This window comes from Ursus maritimus, unplaced genomic scaffold (assembly GCF_017311325.1).
Source record: "Ursus maritimus isolate PB19 unplaced genomic scaffold, ASM1731132v1 scaffold_22, whole genome shotgun sequence".
NCBI lineage: Eukaryota > Metazoa > Chordata > Mammalia > Carnivora > Ursidae > Ursus > Ursus maritimus.
In genome coordinates this window covers 14,765,599-14,783,152 of record NW_024424675.1, presented here as the reverse complement: position 1 = coordinate 14,783,152, position 17,554 = coordinate 14,765,599, and the positions used below count along the sequence as shown (strand labels likewise).

General features: G+C 37.7%; 1 protein-coding gene across 4 annotated transcripts in view; it reads left to right on the top strand.

Annotated features, from left to right (window-relative positions):
- The window catches only part of PLCB1 (phospholipase C beta 1), a 660,507-nt gene that overhangs the window by 525,814 nt on the left and 117,139 nt on the right, over positions 1-17,554 (top strand). For all 4 annotated transcript variants that reach the window (XM_040637987.1, XM_040637985.1, XM_040637986.1 and 1 more), the window contains exons 19-23: positions 1,316-1,470; positions 5,093-5,257; positions 7,339-7,438; positions 8,138-8,242; positions 9,225-9,334. In XM_040637987.1, coding sequence (XP_040493921.1) covers positions 1,316-1,470; positions 5,093-5,257; positions 7,339-7,438; positions 8,138-8,242; positions 9,225-9,334 — 635 coding nt within the window. The remainder of the gene's footprint in view (positions 1-1,315; positions 1,471-5,092; positions 5,258-7,338; positions 7,439-8,137; positions 8,243-9,224; positions 9,335-17,554) is intronic.

Below are 17,554 nucleotides of genomic sequence, written 5' to 3'. Positions count from 1 at the left end.
CCTAATATGTAATTATCCTTTTGTTCCTGGGATAAACTCTACTTCTTTGTTGTGTGTTCTTTTTTAGAACATATGATTTGCTATTGTGGTTTTTTAGGCTTTTGGTGTCCATTTTTTCAAGTATGATAAGTGGGTCATTTTCTTATTTTAGTACCTTGTCCAATCGTGCTATCATAGTTACCATAGCTTAATACATTGACAGGTAAAATTTCACATATTTTCCTTGCTCTAAAAAGGATTGGTTATGTGGAACTTCGAAATAATTCTACAATCACCTCACTATTGTCCACCTAAGCAGAGATGAGTCATGACTCAGACAATCTAGAACAATCTAAACAGCTTCCCAGATTCCCTATGACTTTAAAATGTTTTTTTTTTTTTTTAAACTTTATGAATTGCAATTAGTGTGGACATCCATTTCATAGGCTGACTGAGCCTTAGGAAAACTTTGGCAGTGAGTTTTGTCCATTAGAAAGGAGTCAATGTGTGGTTAGATGTAGGTGGTAAGTAACAAAAGAAATGCAAATTTAAAAAAGGAAATCCTTTTCTCCTATAAATTAAAAAAAGAAGAATTCTAGCATTCGTGGTTGGTGAGGTATGGGGAAGGCTCAGAAGCATGGATTAGAGGTTTAAAGTGGCATGAGCTTTCTGAAGGGCATTTTGGCAAGACTTATAAAAAAGTACACATCTTTTTCTTGGAACGCATCTTTTGACCTAGAAATGTCACTCCTAATAATGCCATTAACAGTGGCTTCAGGGGCGCCTGGGTGGCACAGCGGTTAAGCGTTTGCCTTCGGCTCAGGGCGTGATCCCGGCATTGTGGGATCGAGCCCCACGTCAGGCTCCTCTGCTATGAGCCTGCTTCTTCCTCTCCCACTCCCCCTGCTTGTGTTCCCTCTCTCACTGTCTGTCTCTATCTCTGTCAAATAAATAAAAAAAAAAAAAAAAAAAAATCTTAAAAACAGTGGCTTCAACGATTTCACGACAATGATATTCATCAAACCATTATAGGTAATGAAGAATTTGTACAGGTGTTAAAGCAGACAAACATTTAGAGAAATGGACCCACTACCTGTTCAAAACATATTTGAAGGAAAAACCAGAAATATACCAAGCAGTTGGCAGTGGTTTATCTCTAGGTTTGGAGATTACAGTGTGACTTTTTTTTTTTCTTCTTATCTGCGTTTCCTAAATCTCTACAATGAATAAATATTTCTTTTTAGGAAGGGTAGTAAAAGTGGACTGTAATACAATCTTACTTTCTTGCTCTAAACACAAATATTGTCACAATAAGGGTTGTGTTTTTGATACCCAGACCTGGCTATGCAGATAAATATGGGGATGTACGAATACAATGGGAAAAGTGGCTACAGATTAAAGCCAGAGTTCATGAGGAGACCTGACAAGCATTTTGATCCATTCACCGAAGGCATCGTGGATGGGATAGTGGCCAACACTTTATCTGTCAAGGTATGTACCTCTCTATTACAAAACTGTCCCCAACCAAAGTCTCAAACAATACCTATTTTGCGTAAGGAAGTAGCTTAGTCATCAAAAATTTAGAGCTAGCAATATCTCCACCTCTTTCATGCATTTTTCCTTTAAGGACTAAATCTGAATTACAAGTTTCAGAAGTCACATGCATGAGCTAAAGGAACTAAGCCCTATTCTTTAATAAGATAAAAATTGGACCCTAAATCAATAAAGGAAGTTGGTGAGAGTCGCCATGGTCGGTCCTTTCTTTTTTTTTTTTTTTTTTGTTTGTTTTGTTTAATAATAATTATTTGTTATGTTATATTAGTCACCATACAGTACATCCTTAGTTTCTGATGCAGTGTTCCATGATTCATTATTTGCGTATAACACCCAGTGCTCCATGCAATATGTGCCCTCCTTAATACCCATCACCGGCCTAACCCAATCCCGCACCTTCCTCCCCTCTGAAGCCCTCAGTTTGTTTCCCAGAGTCCATAGCCTCTCATGGTTTATTCCCCCTTCTGTTTACTGCCCCTTCATTCTTCCCTTTCTTCTCCTACTGAGCTTCCTGCTATTTCTTTTGTTGCATAAATGAGTGAAACCATATGATAATTGTCTTTCTCTGCTTGATTTCGGTCTTTCTTTTGGTACAAATATCAGCAACCCATGTTGGAGAAATCTTTTGGTCTTTTATTTTTCCATTACTTCTAGAAAAATAGCCACCGTGAGCAAACTAGAGAAAAAAAAGGTATTCTCTCAATAAATTGTTAAATATTGAATAAAAGCTCCCAAATTACCTCTTTGAAAATCTACCAGAGGATTCAGGGACTTAAAGCACAGAGTAATGATATTAAGTAAAAGAATTGCTTCATTAAACACACATCTGACCCTAAAATATTAATTCAGCATTATTTCTTCCACCTTTGAAATTGATGTTACATCAGATATAATTTTTTTAGCTGTAAGAAAATATTTTGTACTACGAATGAAAAGTCATTTTATAAGGAGATTTTTATGTGAATTCTATAAGCGCTTGGTTGTTGTGACTGTTTCTACTTCTTTAAAGTTTCCTTTCTTTCCTATTTAGCTGGCTAACTGTGGAACTGAGAAATGTTTTTTATTGGACATAAATGCAATTTATGGACTGACCTTAAACCAAAGGCATATGAAAAACTATGTAAAAAAAAGGGGGGGGTAACAGTTTTGCTAATTTCTATCTACCCTAAGCTTGTTAAGCCCATTTTTACTTTAAAATTTATGTCACTTGACACCAAAGATTAAAAATAAAATTTCAGTGAAGTGTCTCAAAATAATATCTTTTGAAATCATTTCATGCTATATATCTGAAGAGTGAAGTTGGCAGAATTAGAGCTTCGAGATTATATTTATTTTGGGAAATCCTTTTCAGCAAAGGATGTTTCATTCCTGCCGAGTTTAAGATAAACTCTTAAGCATCACACACTGACAAAATGTTATTTTTAGAACCCTTGTCAATTATTGTTACAGTTGGATCAAACTAATAAGTTTGTTCTTGTGTGCCAGCTTATCTTGTTTTGTGCATGTTTGCTTGCTTATTTATTTTTTTTAAGAAATTCGGGGCACCTGGGTGGCTCAGTCGGTTAAGGGTCTGGGTCTCGGATTTGGCTCAGGTCATGATCTCAGGGTCCTGAGATCAAGCCCCACATTGGATTCCATGCTGAGCAGGAAGCCTGCATGTCCCTTTCTCTCTGCTCCTCCCCTCTCTCTCAAATAAATAAATAAATAAATAATCTTTTAAAATATTTCAAAAAAATTCCACCATGAAAATGTAAGTTACAAGATGATGACATAGAAATAGGAAAGTGAGTTGAGGGGCAGCAGTTGAGACCCAAACAGACATGAAGTGCTGCCTGAGTCTAGAATGGAGACACTGCTCTCGAGCCGTCAGTGTCCTCAGAACGGACAGGCCAGGCTGCTGTCCCATCCCGCCTTTCACATGGTGGCCAGAACCAAGAGGCAGCTCCTGTCCGTCCAGTGGTGCCTTTGTTTTGACCTTCTGACATAGACTTCCTAGTGCCAGAATCGACTTGGGAGCTCAGAAATTGTTCCACCATCCTATTCTACTGATGGGAACATCAAAGGTCAGTGTCGTTAATTGAGTTAAGAACTTCTGCTTTATTTTTATTATTTTAAAAATTGTATTTATTTATTTGAGAGAGAGAGAGATCGAGCACAAACTGGGAGAGGGGCAGAGGGAGAGGGAGAAGCAGACTCTCCCCTGGGCAGGGAGCCCGACACAGGGCTTGATTCCTGGACCCCAGGATCATGACCTGAGCTGAAGGCAGACGCTTAACTGACTGAGCCACCCAGGCATCCACAGAACCTTTGCTTTAACAGAACACCTTGAGCACACAGACTCCTTGGTGCACCTGATTTCCCAGTGTGACTCACATAACTTGGAAGTATCACACGTATAAGATATCTGCTAAGTTGTTCTCATGTAGAAGCACAAATTAAATAGAGATTATTGCTGGCAGGTCCCAGGCACTCAGGCTAAAGAGAACATTCAGGAGAAATGAGTTATCCTGGGGGCAAATTCAGACAGGGTCTTCCTGGTTTTTCTCTCTAACTGGTTTGGAATTTCTGACCACATCAGCATACAGCTCATGGGCCTCACTGAGCCTCTGAGGGCCATTCTCAGGCTGACATCGTGTCCCACTTCTGGCCCCACCGTAGTCTTGGTAATTTGCCTCTGACAGGGTCCCCTTTCACAGACTTGAGCTCAGAAAGCTCCTAGCCACCAGAATATGTGATTTTAAACTCTTTGAACTCTACAATATCCATAAATTTTATATCTGAGCAAGGATACCCATAATCATGTGAATGACTAACAGGTTGGGGTTAGGAGTGATGATAAACTGGGCTTGATGGTTTAAAGTCAATATTTGGGTTTTGTTTTTATTATCACTGTGGCTTTTTATTTAAAGTATAACAACTCTGGGGGCACCAGGATGGCTTAGACAGTTAAGTGTCTGACTCTTGATCTCAGCTCAGGTCTTGATCTCAGGGTTGTGAGTTCAAGCCCCGCCTTGGAGTCTACTTAAAAAAGAAAAATAAAAGTATAACAACTCTGAGAATTGAATAGCATAGTGTTACAATCACTTCTTCGAGTTGAATTTTATGAACCAAAGGAAACTTTTTAAATGCTGGAGTTTCTACTTTGTTATGTTTTAAAGTTGTATTCTTAAATAATCTTTTATTTTCATTTATAATCATGCTAAAATGATTGTCTTGTAACATCTTTAAGTATTAGAAAACCTTTATATTCAGTTGGCTCTAAGATCAATCTTCAACATTTAACAGATGTGTCTCAGGTACAAAAGGTATAATCGGATCAAACTTTTGGTGTTTGTTCATTTATTTTCTCCTCTACAATTTGGTCTTATTAACTGACTCTTTCTAACCTCAGCATTTTCAATGTGCCTCTACCAATTCTTTAACCAAAAGAGCAATTTTATTTGTACTCTTGCCTCCATTTCATTTTGGTTGTGATTCAACCCGCATTTGTACCTCCCTAAAGTATTCTCTTATATCACTTAACTCATTCATCAAGAGTTCCTTTTTTATTATTTTCTAGATTATTTCAGGTCAGTTTCTTTCTGATAAGAAAGTTGGGACTTACGTGGAAGTGGATATGTTTGGTTTGCCTGTGGACACGAGGAGGAAGGCGTTTAAGACCAAAACATCACAAGGAAATGCTGTAAATCCTGTCTGGGAAGAGGAGCCCATTGTGTTCAAAAAGGTTGGTCTCATATCCTTGATATGAGATGTAACTGCATATTCTAGGTGTTTCACTCTGAGAAAAAAAAAATTAGGTGAAGAATTATTTGTTGCTTAATTTGGGAATTTACACATTTATAAAGCAATAGCATTTTGGGGGCTATCTTAAAAATTGTTCAGGATTTCTGTAAATCTCTTGTTTGGATTTTCAGAATTGTGTTGTGACTCACTTAATTCTGGTATACCTCATTTGGAAGACCAGAGAAACATATAAACTAATTCGTATCCTCTCATAACACAAGTGGTAAATGATATATTTTCATTGTAACTGAAATGAAGTAAAGTGAGAAGTAGGGAATAATATGGTAGCAGAGAGAAGGAAATCCATACCTTCTAAAAACATATATTAATTAAACTTCCTATAACCTCAGGTCTCTGGCAGCTGATCATTCTACTCTGGATTCTGTCTGATAGAGTTAAAACCTTTCCATTCGACTGGGCCTTCTGTCTGCCTTCACCAAAAAAAAAAAAAAAACAAAAAAAAAAACCACAAACCAAAAACCTTCAAACATGCTTGTCACACAAAGGAAGACAATAGTCTAGTAGAAAGTGGAATAGACGGGGCACCTGGGTGGCACAGCGGTTAAGCGTCTGCCTTCGGCTCAGGGCGTGATCCCGGTGTTCTGGGATCGAGCCCCACATCAGGCTCCTCCGCTATGAGCCTGCTTCTTCCTCTCCCACTCCCCCTGCTTGTGTTCCCTCTCTCGCTGGCTGTCTCTAAATCTGTCAAATAAATAAATGAAAAATCTTTAAAAAAAAAAAAAAAAGAAAGTGGAATAGACTATCTTACCATGCCCTTTGCTTTTATCTGGCCAAAAAATCTAGAAAGGTTGTCTTCTGCAAAGAGAATATCTATGTTAAAGGTCTTTGTGTTCCCACTATTTTTAATATGTTAATCAGATTCAAAAGTAATGTCTACTTCAAAGAGTTATTAATATGTATTCCCCAATACAGTGAAAACATTTTTAAATGTCTGGCACTTTGAAAATAGTCAACAAATGTTAGCTTGCTTTTGTTACCAAAATTAAGTTTTTTAAGGATACAATTATCCTCGTGTTCTCCACACGTTTTACATTGTGGGGGGGGGGGGATGAGCAATTGTTGCTAATTTGGGAATTATTTATAAAGCAATCTCATTTTGAAAGCCATTCTGAAAGCTCTATTTTTTTTTTTTTAAGATTTTATTTATTCATTTGACAGAGAGAGTGACAGCCAATGAGAGAGGGAACACAAGCAGGAGGAGTGGGAGAGAAAGAAGCAGGCTCCCAGCAGAAGAGCCTGACATGGGGCTCGATCCCAGAACTCCAGGATCACGCTCTGAGCCGAAGGTAGACGCTTAACAACTGAGCCACCCAGGCGCCCCTGAAAGCTCTATTTTTGCATGTTTTCTTTTGCTTTGAAAGTATAAAAGCAATTTGTTTTGAAAATATAAGAGTAGGGGCACCTGGGTGGCTCAGTCGGCTAAGCATCCAACTCTTGATTTCAGTTCAGGTCATGATCTCAGGGTCACGGGAATGAACCCCACATGGAGCTCCGTGCTGGGTGTGGAGCCTCCTTCCTCTCTCCCTCTCCTTCCCCTCTCCTCCCTGTTCACGCTCGCACTCTCTCAAAGAAAAGGAAAAAAGAAAATGTAAGAGTAAATGCTCAAATAGTGATAAGACTACTAACTTTATATTTAAACTTTCGTCATTTCCATATTGAGAATGTTCGTGTCAAAAGTAATGGTCTACACTGAACTCTATCTCAAAACCTAATGATGTACTATGTGTTGGCTCACTGAACATAATAAAAAAAAAAGTAAATGGTCTACATGTTGAACAAATCCCTCCTTATGACAAGGTGATAAGACATAGACAAAGCCATAGCTCTGGGATTCCTTTTGAAAATCTAAGTTCTAGAACAACAACTTCACTTTTAGTCAATCGCTAAGTAGAAACTTCTACTTGAATTTGGAAACACAGGACAAATTTGAATATTATCTTTCTAATTCTTTCTTGGAGTTGCTCCTTCTTGTAACCACTTGTATCCTGAATTTCCCTCTAGGTGGTTCTTCCTTCGCTGGCCTGTTTGAGGATAGCAGTTTATGAAGAAGGGGGTAAATTTATCGGTCACCGGATCTTGCCAGTACAGGCGATTCGGCCAGGTATGGATAGTGTGGTGAGAAACTACCAAAGCTGTAAAGAAAACCATCGCTACCTTACATGGTTGTTAAACGGTGACTCAGGAAACTACCTGAAAACTCAGTGGCTTACAACAAGTGCTTTATCTTCATGCTCCTAAGTCTGTGGGTTGGCAGATTTTGGCTGGGCTCAGCCATGCAGTTGTGCTTTAGACTGAGGGCTGGAGTTAGATCTGTTCCACGTGCTCTCATTCAGGCTTCCAGGTGGAAGGAACAGTGGTATGCACAGTATGGACGTTTATGGCCACCCTCTGGAAGGCATAAGGGCAAGCCTGACTCTGCAAGCACATTTTAACCCTCTGTTTGCACCACATCACTAATATCCCACTGTCTAAAGCAAAGCATATGGCTAAGCCCCAAGTCAAGAAATCACATACAGGGGAAGAATTTGGACCAATAATTCAGTCTATGACATACAGTTTTAAATTCTCTTTTGTGGGGAAAAACATGTTTGGAAAGGAAAATAATCAGAATCAACATTGTTTTCCTGTCTGATGAGAAAAATAATATCACATAAAACCATGTGATTAAAATGAGAAAGAAGTGACCTGTTTGTCATCCAAAGTCACCTAAAATAAACATTTCCATCACATAGATGTTCCTCTGTTATAACTAACATTGTGAAGAAAATATGCAATACACAGTATTAATGTCACCCTCTAGGCTATCACTACATCTGTCTGAGGAATGAGAGGAACCAGCCTCTGACGCTCCCAGCTGTCTTTGTCTACATAGAGGTGAAAGACTATGTCCCAGATACATATGCAGGTAAGCAACCTAAGTCAAGGGGATGTTTCTATCTGGGACCATCCTTATTTTTGTGGTTTAGTGGAAGGAAAACTGGACCAAAAATAGGCAGGAAATTCTGGCCTCAGAATCACTTCTATTTATGTATGTATGTTGATTAAATTGCTCAAGCAATTTGTGAATAAATTTTAATTTCATTTCACTGAAATCCCAATAAAATATTGAGTATATTTATCTACTAGTGGTATTATTCTTGTCCAGCAATTTCTAACCCATGCTACTTGGTACTATAACAGTGTATCTAGACCTGTACAATGAATTTATCTTCAACCAGTTTTAGAAGCCAGATCCTTTTCATGGGTGAAATCCTAAGTTTAGAGGAATTAACTTGTGACAATGTCAACCAGGAATCATAAATTTAAATACTCATAGTGTGAAGTGTAAGGTATTGGGGAGTGGTGGAGACTATGGCAAACTTGGAGCACATGCCAATCCAGAGATGGCAGCCATAACTCACTCTAGCTAGACAGTATCATGTGTGAATGATACTTAGATTGCCAAGTCTTTGGGTTGTTTCAACAGTCTGGAAAGCAGGCTTTTCTTTGAAATATCTTCCTTCATTTATGAAACACCATGTGGGCCAAATAGGACAAATGCGTGGGCCATTGTTAGAATGGATGGACCCTTCAAAAAGAAACTAAAAACTATGGAATATTGAGGTATCCTGGGTTGGAGCCTGTCCAGTTTGGCTGTCAGAGCTGAACTCCTTTGAGTTCTGTCTTCCTGAGGTTGAAGCAAAGGATGGATGAGTGGAGAGTTACATGGTAGATGGAAGAGTAGAAGATGGATGACAATTCGGTGGATGGGTGGGTGAGTAGACAGATGATGAGTGAATGCATGGATGGATGAGTGGATGGATGGATGAATGGTTGGATGGATGGGTGGATAGTGGATAATCAATGTATCTGGGACCTTTGATCTAAAATGTCTCTTCCTTATTTAGATGTGATTGAAGCTTTGTCAAATCCAATACGATATGTGAATCTGATGGAGCAAAGAGCTAAACAGTTGGCTGCTTTGACACTGGAAGATGAAGAAGAAGTAAAGAAAGAGGTGAGCAAGCGCTCTAATCTTATGTGTATTAATCATGATTTCCACACCCATTGGCTGGCTTTGCCTATGTAGCATCACACGTCAGGAGAAGAAAACAGCACATTGGAAAAACTCTGGTGGAGCTCAGCATCGTCTCATAAAACATCTACATGATTGACTGAATTTTTCATATTTCATCCTCTTCTGGTATTCTGTGCCCACACCAGCATCTTATTTTGTGCCTGCTTTGAACAGTCCACATCTGGCCGTTTCAGGTGAAAGTTTCTAACTGATTTCATATTGCTTAGAGGTGACTAAAGCACTTACAAAAGAATATGATCATCATGTCATTTACTATTTTCTTTTGTCTTTAATCTTTTGTCTTTAATCTAAAGTGCAGGATTTCAAAGTGCTTTTGTGACTTCTTAGAATACATAAACTCCTTAATACAAATACCTAGTGCGTAGTATGAACCATAAAATGTTTATTACTATTATTACATTGTATACTTATATATTATAATGCATATTCCCAAATAATTGGTATATTTTCTAAATGAAATGTCACAATGCAAAGAATAATTAAGGAAGGAACTAGAACTATTAGAAGTGAAAGTTAAAAATATAAAGCTTCTATGTAGACTGGCAGTCCTTTAGTTTTCAAAAAAGTGAAATATACTTTAATGATAGGAGGTAAAACCATTATTAAAAATAGTGAAAGAAATAAGCTATTTTCATACTTCATTTGAACATTCTGAAGATAGATTCATGGAGAAAGATGGGAAAAAAATGGAGAACTATCAGAATGGGAGGAAGAAATTTTGAAAATTGTTTGGATAACTATAATAGCCAAGTCCATTAAAGTTGATGTAATTTATTTTTTTAAGATTTATTTATTTATTTGAGAGAGAGCAAGCGAGCATGCAAGTGGGGGGAGGGCCAGAGGGAGAAGGAGAAGCAGACTCAGGGCCTGATCTCACAACCCTGAGATCACGACCTGAGCCAAAACCAAGAATCAGATGCTTAACCGACTAAGGCACCCAGGCGCCCCAAGTTGATATAATTTATTAAATAACTTTTTTCTTATTCTAAAAGAAACCTAGGTTTATCATAGAAAAATTTTAAACTAAACATAAGAAAAGAAAAATCCCAAAGATATTACCTATAATTCAAACACCTAAGCCACCCAGACATAACACAGTAAATATGGAATGTATACAGAGCCAGTCTTTTTATGTGCAATTCTTACTTTTTCATAAAATGGGATAATATTCACAATCTGTATTTTAACCTTTTATTTTCACTTACTGCAAATGTTTTCCATGTCATTAAATATTCTTCTGTGACATAGCCTTTAATGACTTCATGGTTTTCAATTGTATAGCCATACCATAATTTATTTTAACAATCCCCTATTACTGGATATTTGAAATATTCCACTCTTCTAAACAGATCTTCAGTGAACGTATGTAAATACATTTCTGACACATCTATGATTATTTCCTTCTTTTTTTATATGGAATTTTAGAAATTTTTCATCTAAGATATACTGAGCTAATTGAACATAAGAAAAAATGAAAAGAAAGGAAAATATTCAAGATAAGAGTAACATAAGAGTAACATCCAGGCTCTTATTTACACTGCCAGAATCATGTCCCATAGGACTAGTAGAGAGTGAAATTTAAAGTTAGACTGGTAAGTTTCATAAATAATGCTTATTGTGGTATGTAGTAAATAGGATTATAGGAAAATTTTATACTGCCAGAAAATTATGCCTAGCAGACATGAATATACTTCCAAAGTTATTTGTGCCTTCAACATCTATGCTTAGCTTCTGCAGAAAGGAAAAAAAAAATGAGAAACACCTAGGCCCCCTGAGTGAATTTTGAGGGCTTAGTCCAAGCACTCACTGCTTGTGTAGGGCTCACAGAAGGAGGGGTGTTCCTACACTCCAAGCAGATGCTATCAGTGTCCCACCCAGACCTTCTTTTTATTTATTATTTATTATTTTTTAAAGATTTTATTTATTTGAGAAAGAAAGAGAGAGAGCACGCACAGAGGGAGAAGGAGAAGCAGACTCCTCGATGAGCAGGGAGCCCAAAACAGGGCTCAATCCCAGGACCCTGGGCTCGTGACCTGAGTTGAAGGCAGAGGCTTAACCAACAGAGCTACCCAGGTGCCCCTCAGATCTGCATTTTAGTGCTGCTTCACCCATGGGCACAGGGCTGCTGCAGGTGTGGGCTGTAGATTGCTCATGGCCGCAGACGTCTCCAGAGGACTGGCCTGGGCTGATAGGAGCTACTTTGCTGGAGATGTCTGGTAGGTTGTTCTTGGAAGGGGGTAACCCATGCCGAGCGACTGAAAGATCCAGGAGAATAAGAGCCCAGGTCTCTTGCTTCTGGGTGAGCAATTTTGTATTACGACTCATACTCCTGAGCCCCCATGAGATCAGGCTGAGGCTGGACTCCAGGCTGAGACCACATTTCAACTTAATCTTCTTTCCTGGTCTTCCTCTGCTTTCCTCACCTTCGTGCAGTTTTCTCCTGAGAGCACTGTCTCAGTAAATCACGCACTCAACCACCACCATGTTGAATTCTGCTTATAGGGAGCACAATAAGGATGAATAGCAGCTGTTTTATACTGAAAATCAAGAATGAATGCCCTTTTCTGAATTTTTTTGTCTGGGAACCAGAATTTGAATGTTTGGCAATAGTTACATCTTTAATTCTGTTAGTTCTTTAGCGATCATAGCACTTTTTCTTTCCAATGGCCTTCGAAAAGATTAAGAGAAGACAACTCAGTGAATGTCTCATTTTGCTCCTACAGACACCAATATGTCTTAGAAATCTAACAGAAGCTCTGGGACACTTTTCTCTTCTACCTGCCTTAGCTCACTAATGTACGTAATAAAATACAATTCAAGGTAAAGATAATTTACGTGGACAGAAATAATCCTTAATAACATCCTTCTCCAGTTAGAGAACAGGAATCTGTTTTTTTCAACTGGGTATGTTTTATTTTCTAGGAAATAGAAGTTCAAAGAAAGCGTTTTCAAGTGAAATTGCATATATTGTCACTATTTAGAAACAATACTTTTTCTATCATCGATTTCTACATACTCGTTAGCCAGGTTCTCCAAGCAGTGAACACTCAGTTGAAGAGAACATTTCAAGACACTGCCAGTTTCTGCTTATATAGTACAACAATTGAGATAAAAAGTCTCCTAAGGGGGTATTTTACTCATGGTGCACCAGAGAGACCATTTTTCTCATGATTGCAAAAAAATGTGACTCTAAGGAATGGGAGAGGAAGGGCCTTCAAGTTGTCAGGGATCCTGTCACACTGCCATCCTTTCAAAGCCTTATCTTTGCACCAAACATCAAATATCAAAAATCTATTTAGAGAGAATGCAATGCTAATGGATATAAAAATACAGAAGTAGCATTTTAGGTCAGCTTTATTTTTGTTTCTCCTCTAGCAGTGGTGATCAGAAAGGATTTTCAGTAAATGCATAGTGTTTGTTAAATTTAGGGGATATTTAGACATTTTCAGTTTTAGAAATAATTTTAGAGGCATTGAATCCCATATATTCCAAATGGTCCAACAGAGAAAATATAGTTTTTTTCCTTTGAAATGTCAAAACCCTAAATGACCTCATTTTTGAAACTCAAGAAAAAAAATCATTTGCCCTTACCATGTAACGCTAGGAAGGAAAAGTCATTCCACACCTTTGAACACCGGTGTGCCCTTTATCTTGCCTCGTAATGATGTAAGTTTGTTTGAATGAGGCCACTGAAAATAAGTAGCTATGGTTTTCTCAAAAGAAAATTCTATCTAGGACATGGCAGACACTGGAGACACTATTTTAGCAGCAAAGACTTTTTTAGTATAATCCTTTTAACTTGGTAGTTATAAAGGTCATTTCTATTTGAAAATTAAAGACTTCATTGGACTGCAAAATATTCCCAGATTTGTAATACTTTAATAAATTATCTTCATAGAGCAATTTGCAAACCAAATAAGTAGGCAAGTTGAAAATTCCCCCATGCTTTGACCACTAGACATTTGTTTCAGATCATGTGAAAAGATAGATAGATACCTATATATAAATCCAACATATATTTATGTAAGTTAGGGAATAATAGAGATTTGAGTTGCTGGGTTTATTTTGTGGCTTTTAAAGTCGTCGTTCAGGACACTGGGTTAGTAAAATTGTAGAAAGTTGCCTAATCTGAATTATAACAAAGGCTTTATAATATTTATAGCTATTTCTTTATTTTAAAAAAAGTATATAAAAATTTTTTAAACCTAATAAACCACACACACAAAAAAAAGCTCTCAGTCATCTTGCAGATACTGTTAACATTTTTGGTGTATGTCCTTCTAGCAAGTAGATGTATATATATTTTTCTTTTAAAAATATTAATTTTTAAAAATGGCTTCAGAACCATTTTTAATGTTTAATGTTTTCATGCGGTTATAGAAATGCCTGATGAGACATCAGTAACACTTCTGATTTTATATTTTTAAAATATACCTTAAAGATAAAAAAGTAAATATCCAATGTATTGATTACAAAATACTATGTGACATTGTTAATGTCCAAATGCAGTATTTGGACATGACTTGCTTTAACATGTTGGGGAATGCAGATGCATTTTACTGAGCACTTACTATGTACCTGGGACCGTTCTGAGCCCTTTCATGTATTAACACTTGAGCACTGAGAGATTCAATTTCCTAGCCAGTGTCACACAACAAGTAAGGAGCAGTGTTGGTGTTGAAATCCAAGCCATATAGCTCCAGAACTCATGTCCTACACCAGCATTTCCAGAAGTCTGATGTGCAGACTAGGGCATCCTGAGTAAGCAGGTCTGGGGTGGGGAGAGGCTCAGCATCTCTCACAGGCCCCAGGTGATGGGGTAATGCTGTTCCACGGAGCATACTTGGAGTAGCAAGAGTCTGCACTCCACCCCATTGTACTATCTCAATAACAAAACTGCAGTTTTCTAGTAACTGTTAACAAGGACTACCCTTCATTCCTCTTTCTGTCCTCTATAGTTTGTTGCTTGGATAACTTAGCACAGAATATAAGACCTTTACCTGAGATGGTAGCATCCTTTGAATTTTTTGTTGAATCAAATGTCAATATTCCACCCCCTTTACATCACTGGCTATTATACTGTTCTTCAGTGGTGACGTTTGTGTATGTGGGTTCCATTTGATTCGTTTGTACATTGGCTTCTGGACAAAATTCAGTTCCCCCAACTCAAAACTTCAAAGTTATAGGGGCCACATTTATTCACCAAGTGTTCATTTCCACCCTTGGAGAAAGTTAGGATCTAAGACAGAGAACCTGATGCCCCAAACCTTACTCAACCCTCAAAGCCAAAATTTCTGGTCCTCGAGAGTTCCCTGTATCGTCTATGTGTGTATTATACAAGGGAAGGAAGGTGTGTTAGTGGTCTTCATATCACTTTGATGTTGAAGGGAAAGTTGTTTAGTAACACCATAATTCCATTTATTCCAAGAAGCCTACTTTTAAAGTTGTTGCATTCATGTGTTCTTATAAGTGAGCTGGAATGTAAAATAATTTATTTCTTTATGCAGTGTATGGCATTGTAGGCATCTTTGATGGGATTTGATTATTTGAAAAGAAAAAGGTTTTATATGGTCTGGTGTGGATGTCACCAGTAAGATAACAACAGCAAAAATTCAAGGTGGTACAACTCATAAGGTTACCGTGTTTAACTTAAGGGAAAGCACTGGGTGTCATTTAGTATTTCTAAAACAGAAGCTTGATACCTCATCCATGGCTCAAGAACGTGGCACTAAAATCAAAGATGAGGTTTCCCAGTCATTTTGGATTCTCTTTAAATGAAAATCTTACTCCTGAAATAATAATTTAGCAAAATACCAACTTATAGAAACAATAGTTTCTCACAATCCCTGAACTTTAAAGCATCCAATAACGTAGGAGGAGAAAGTTTGCCTTTTTGGAGATGGTCTTTAGATAATGACACTATCCCTTTCATTTCTATCTACAGCTTTGGAGTTTACAAGGCATTTTATTGGGTTCCCTGGAAAAAACTGAGCCCTAACTAGACAACACATTTTTAAAAAAGGGAACGGTTGCTTATCATGGTAGATTGATTTGCCTAATATCAGTAAAAAAAAATGGAGGAAGTAGAGTCTTTGTAAATGAGTTCTCAAGAAAAGACTATATATGAATTTGAGTTAAAACTACTCAATGATTGGTTCATCTCACTGCTTTTACAAACTTCCTCCATAACAATGTTTCAGATTTCAATGGATTCAAATAAGGAGCTTTGGGGTCATCTGCCCAAAACAGCAATACACCCAGAAATTTGAATACTGTAGTCCATGTCAGGCCCCATACCATAGGGACTGTAAAAGTGTGACTCTCAATGACAAAGTTTTTCATGCTCTAGAGCAAGTCTCAAATTTTACTGTGCATACAGATCACCTGAGGAATCTTGTTACAATGCAAATTCAGATTTCCTTGTTCTGAAGCAGAGCACAAAATTCTGCATTTCTAAAGAGCTTCCCAGTAATGCTGCTGCTGACCTGTAGGACCAGATTCTTTCTTTATTTTCTTTTTTAAGATTTTATTTATTTATTTGACAGAGAGAGACAGTGAGAGAGGGAACACAGGCAGGGGGGGTGTGAGAGGGAGAAGCAGGCTTCCTGCCAAGCAGGGAGCCCGATGCGGGGCTTGATCCCAGGATCCTGGGATCATGACCTGAGCCTAAGGCAGACGCTTAACAGCTGAGCCACCCAGGTGCCCCTGTAGGACCAGATTCTGAGTAGCAAGGCCCTCAGACTTCAGCATCCTTCAGAATCACCTGGATCACTTCTTAAAGCACAGATTGCTGGCCTTGGCCTGAGAGTTTCTGACTGAGTAGGTCTGGGGTGAATTTCCTTTTCTGATGAGTTTGTTAGTGATGTCAATGCTGCTGGTGAAGGGACCACACGCTGAGAACCAGTGCTTTGCAGTCCTACATCTGTGTCTCACTTGGGACTCTCCCTATGTGGAATTAAAAAGTCATTATTCCATCCAAAATGTCAGCTTTATCACAGAACCCCAGTAGGGCTCCAGGAGAAACTCTCTTCCCAGGGACTTGTCCAGAATCTGTTCTGTGAGTGATTGACCATAGTCTCTGCCAAGTGATTCGGTTTCATTAATTCGAAAGATACACCCCCACAAGATGAATGTTAAGGACGGTTGGTCTGCCTTCATTTTAAAAAGAAAAACTCACAATTTCTGCCCAACTATGAAGAGTTCATTTCTTCTGATTTCTTTGGAGACTATATCAAATATTTCTAATAAATTAAAATTGGCAGGAAGAATAACAAGTAAAATAGTGTCTCCCTTTAATCTCTTTCTAAATAAACTGCTGTAATTCTGAATTAAAGGCAGATACTCTACAGACAAGAGAAACAGCAGCATCTTCATTCACTCACTGATTCATTCATTAAAAATTTTTTCTTATAGTAGCATAACAGGTGGTTCTTTAGTTTTAGGGCCTTGTCATTGATCATATATGTAGTAATTATACATGAGCTGCAAATAAAATGCAGATTTCTTCATTTATTCATTCAATAAAAAAATTTTTGAACACGACTTTGCCAATCTCCATGCTGGGTATTATATACTATATATATTTTATATATATATACATATTATATATATATATGATGAGAAAAATCACATGCTCTCATAGGCCTTACAGTCTGGGGGAAGAGACCAACATTAATACAAATTCATGCATATACATGTAAGCAGCTGTTACACATGTTCCAACAAAGATACCATGTGAATGTTGATGATTTTTTATGTGATCACAGATATGACAAAAACTTTAGTGAACCAATGAATTTATTCAGCTCCTTAGAGCTGTCTTCTGCGTTTAACTCACTCTGGAGATTCTTCACAATATAGTTTTGCCATCATTAGTATAAAAATTTTCAGGCATACCCAAATGTTGAAAGGACTGTATAATGAACTTCTATATATCAATCACCTGAATTCCACAATTTAAATTCATTCGATGCATTTGCTTTATCACATCTGTATCTATCTAGCCATCCTCCATTATTCTATCTTCTTTTTTGATGTATTTCAAAGTAGGTTGTAAATATTAGTATACTTCATCCTGAAATGCTTCAGAATATATACATCAGGAGGTTTTTAGTAATGTTTTTAATTCCAGGCGCATGG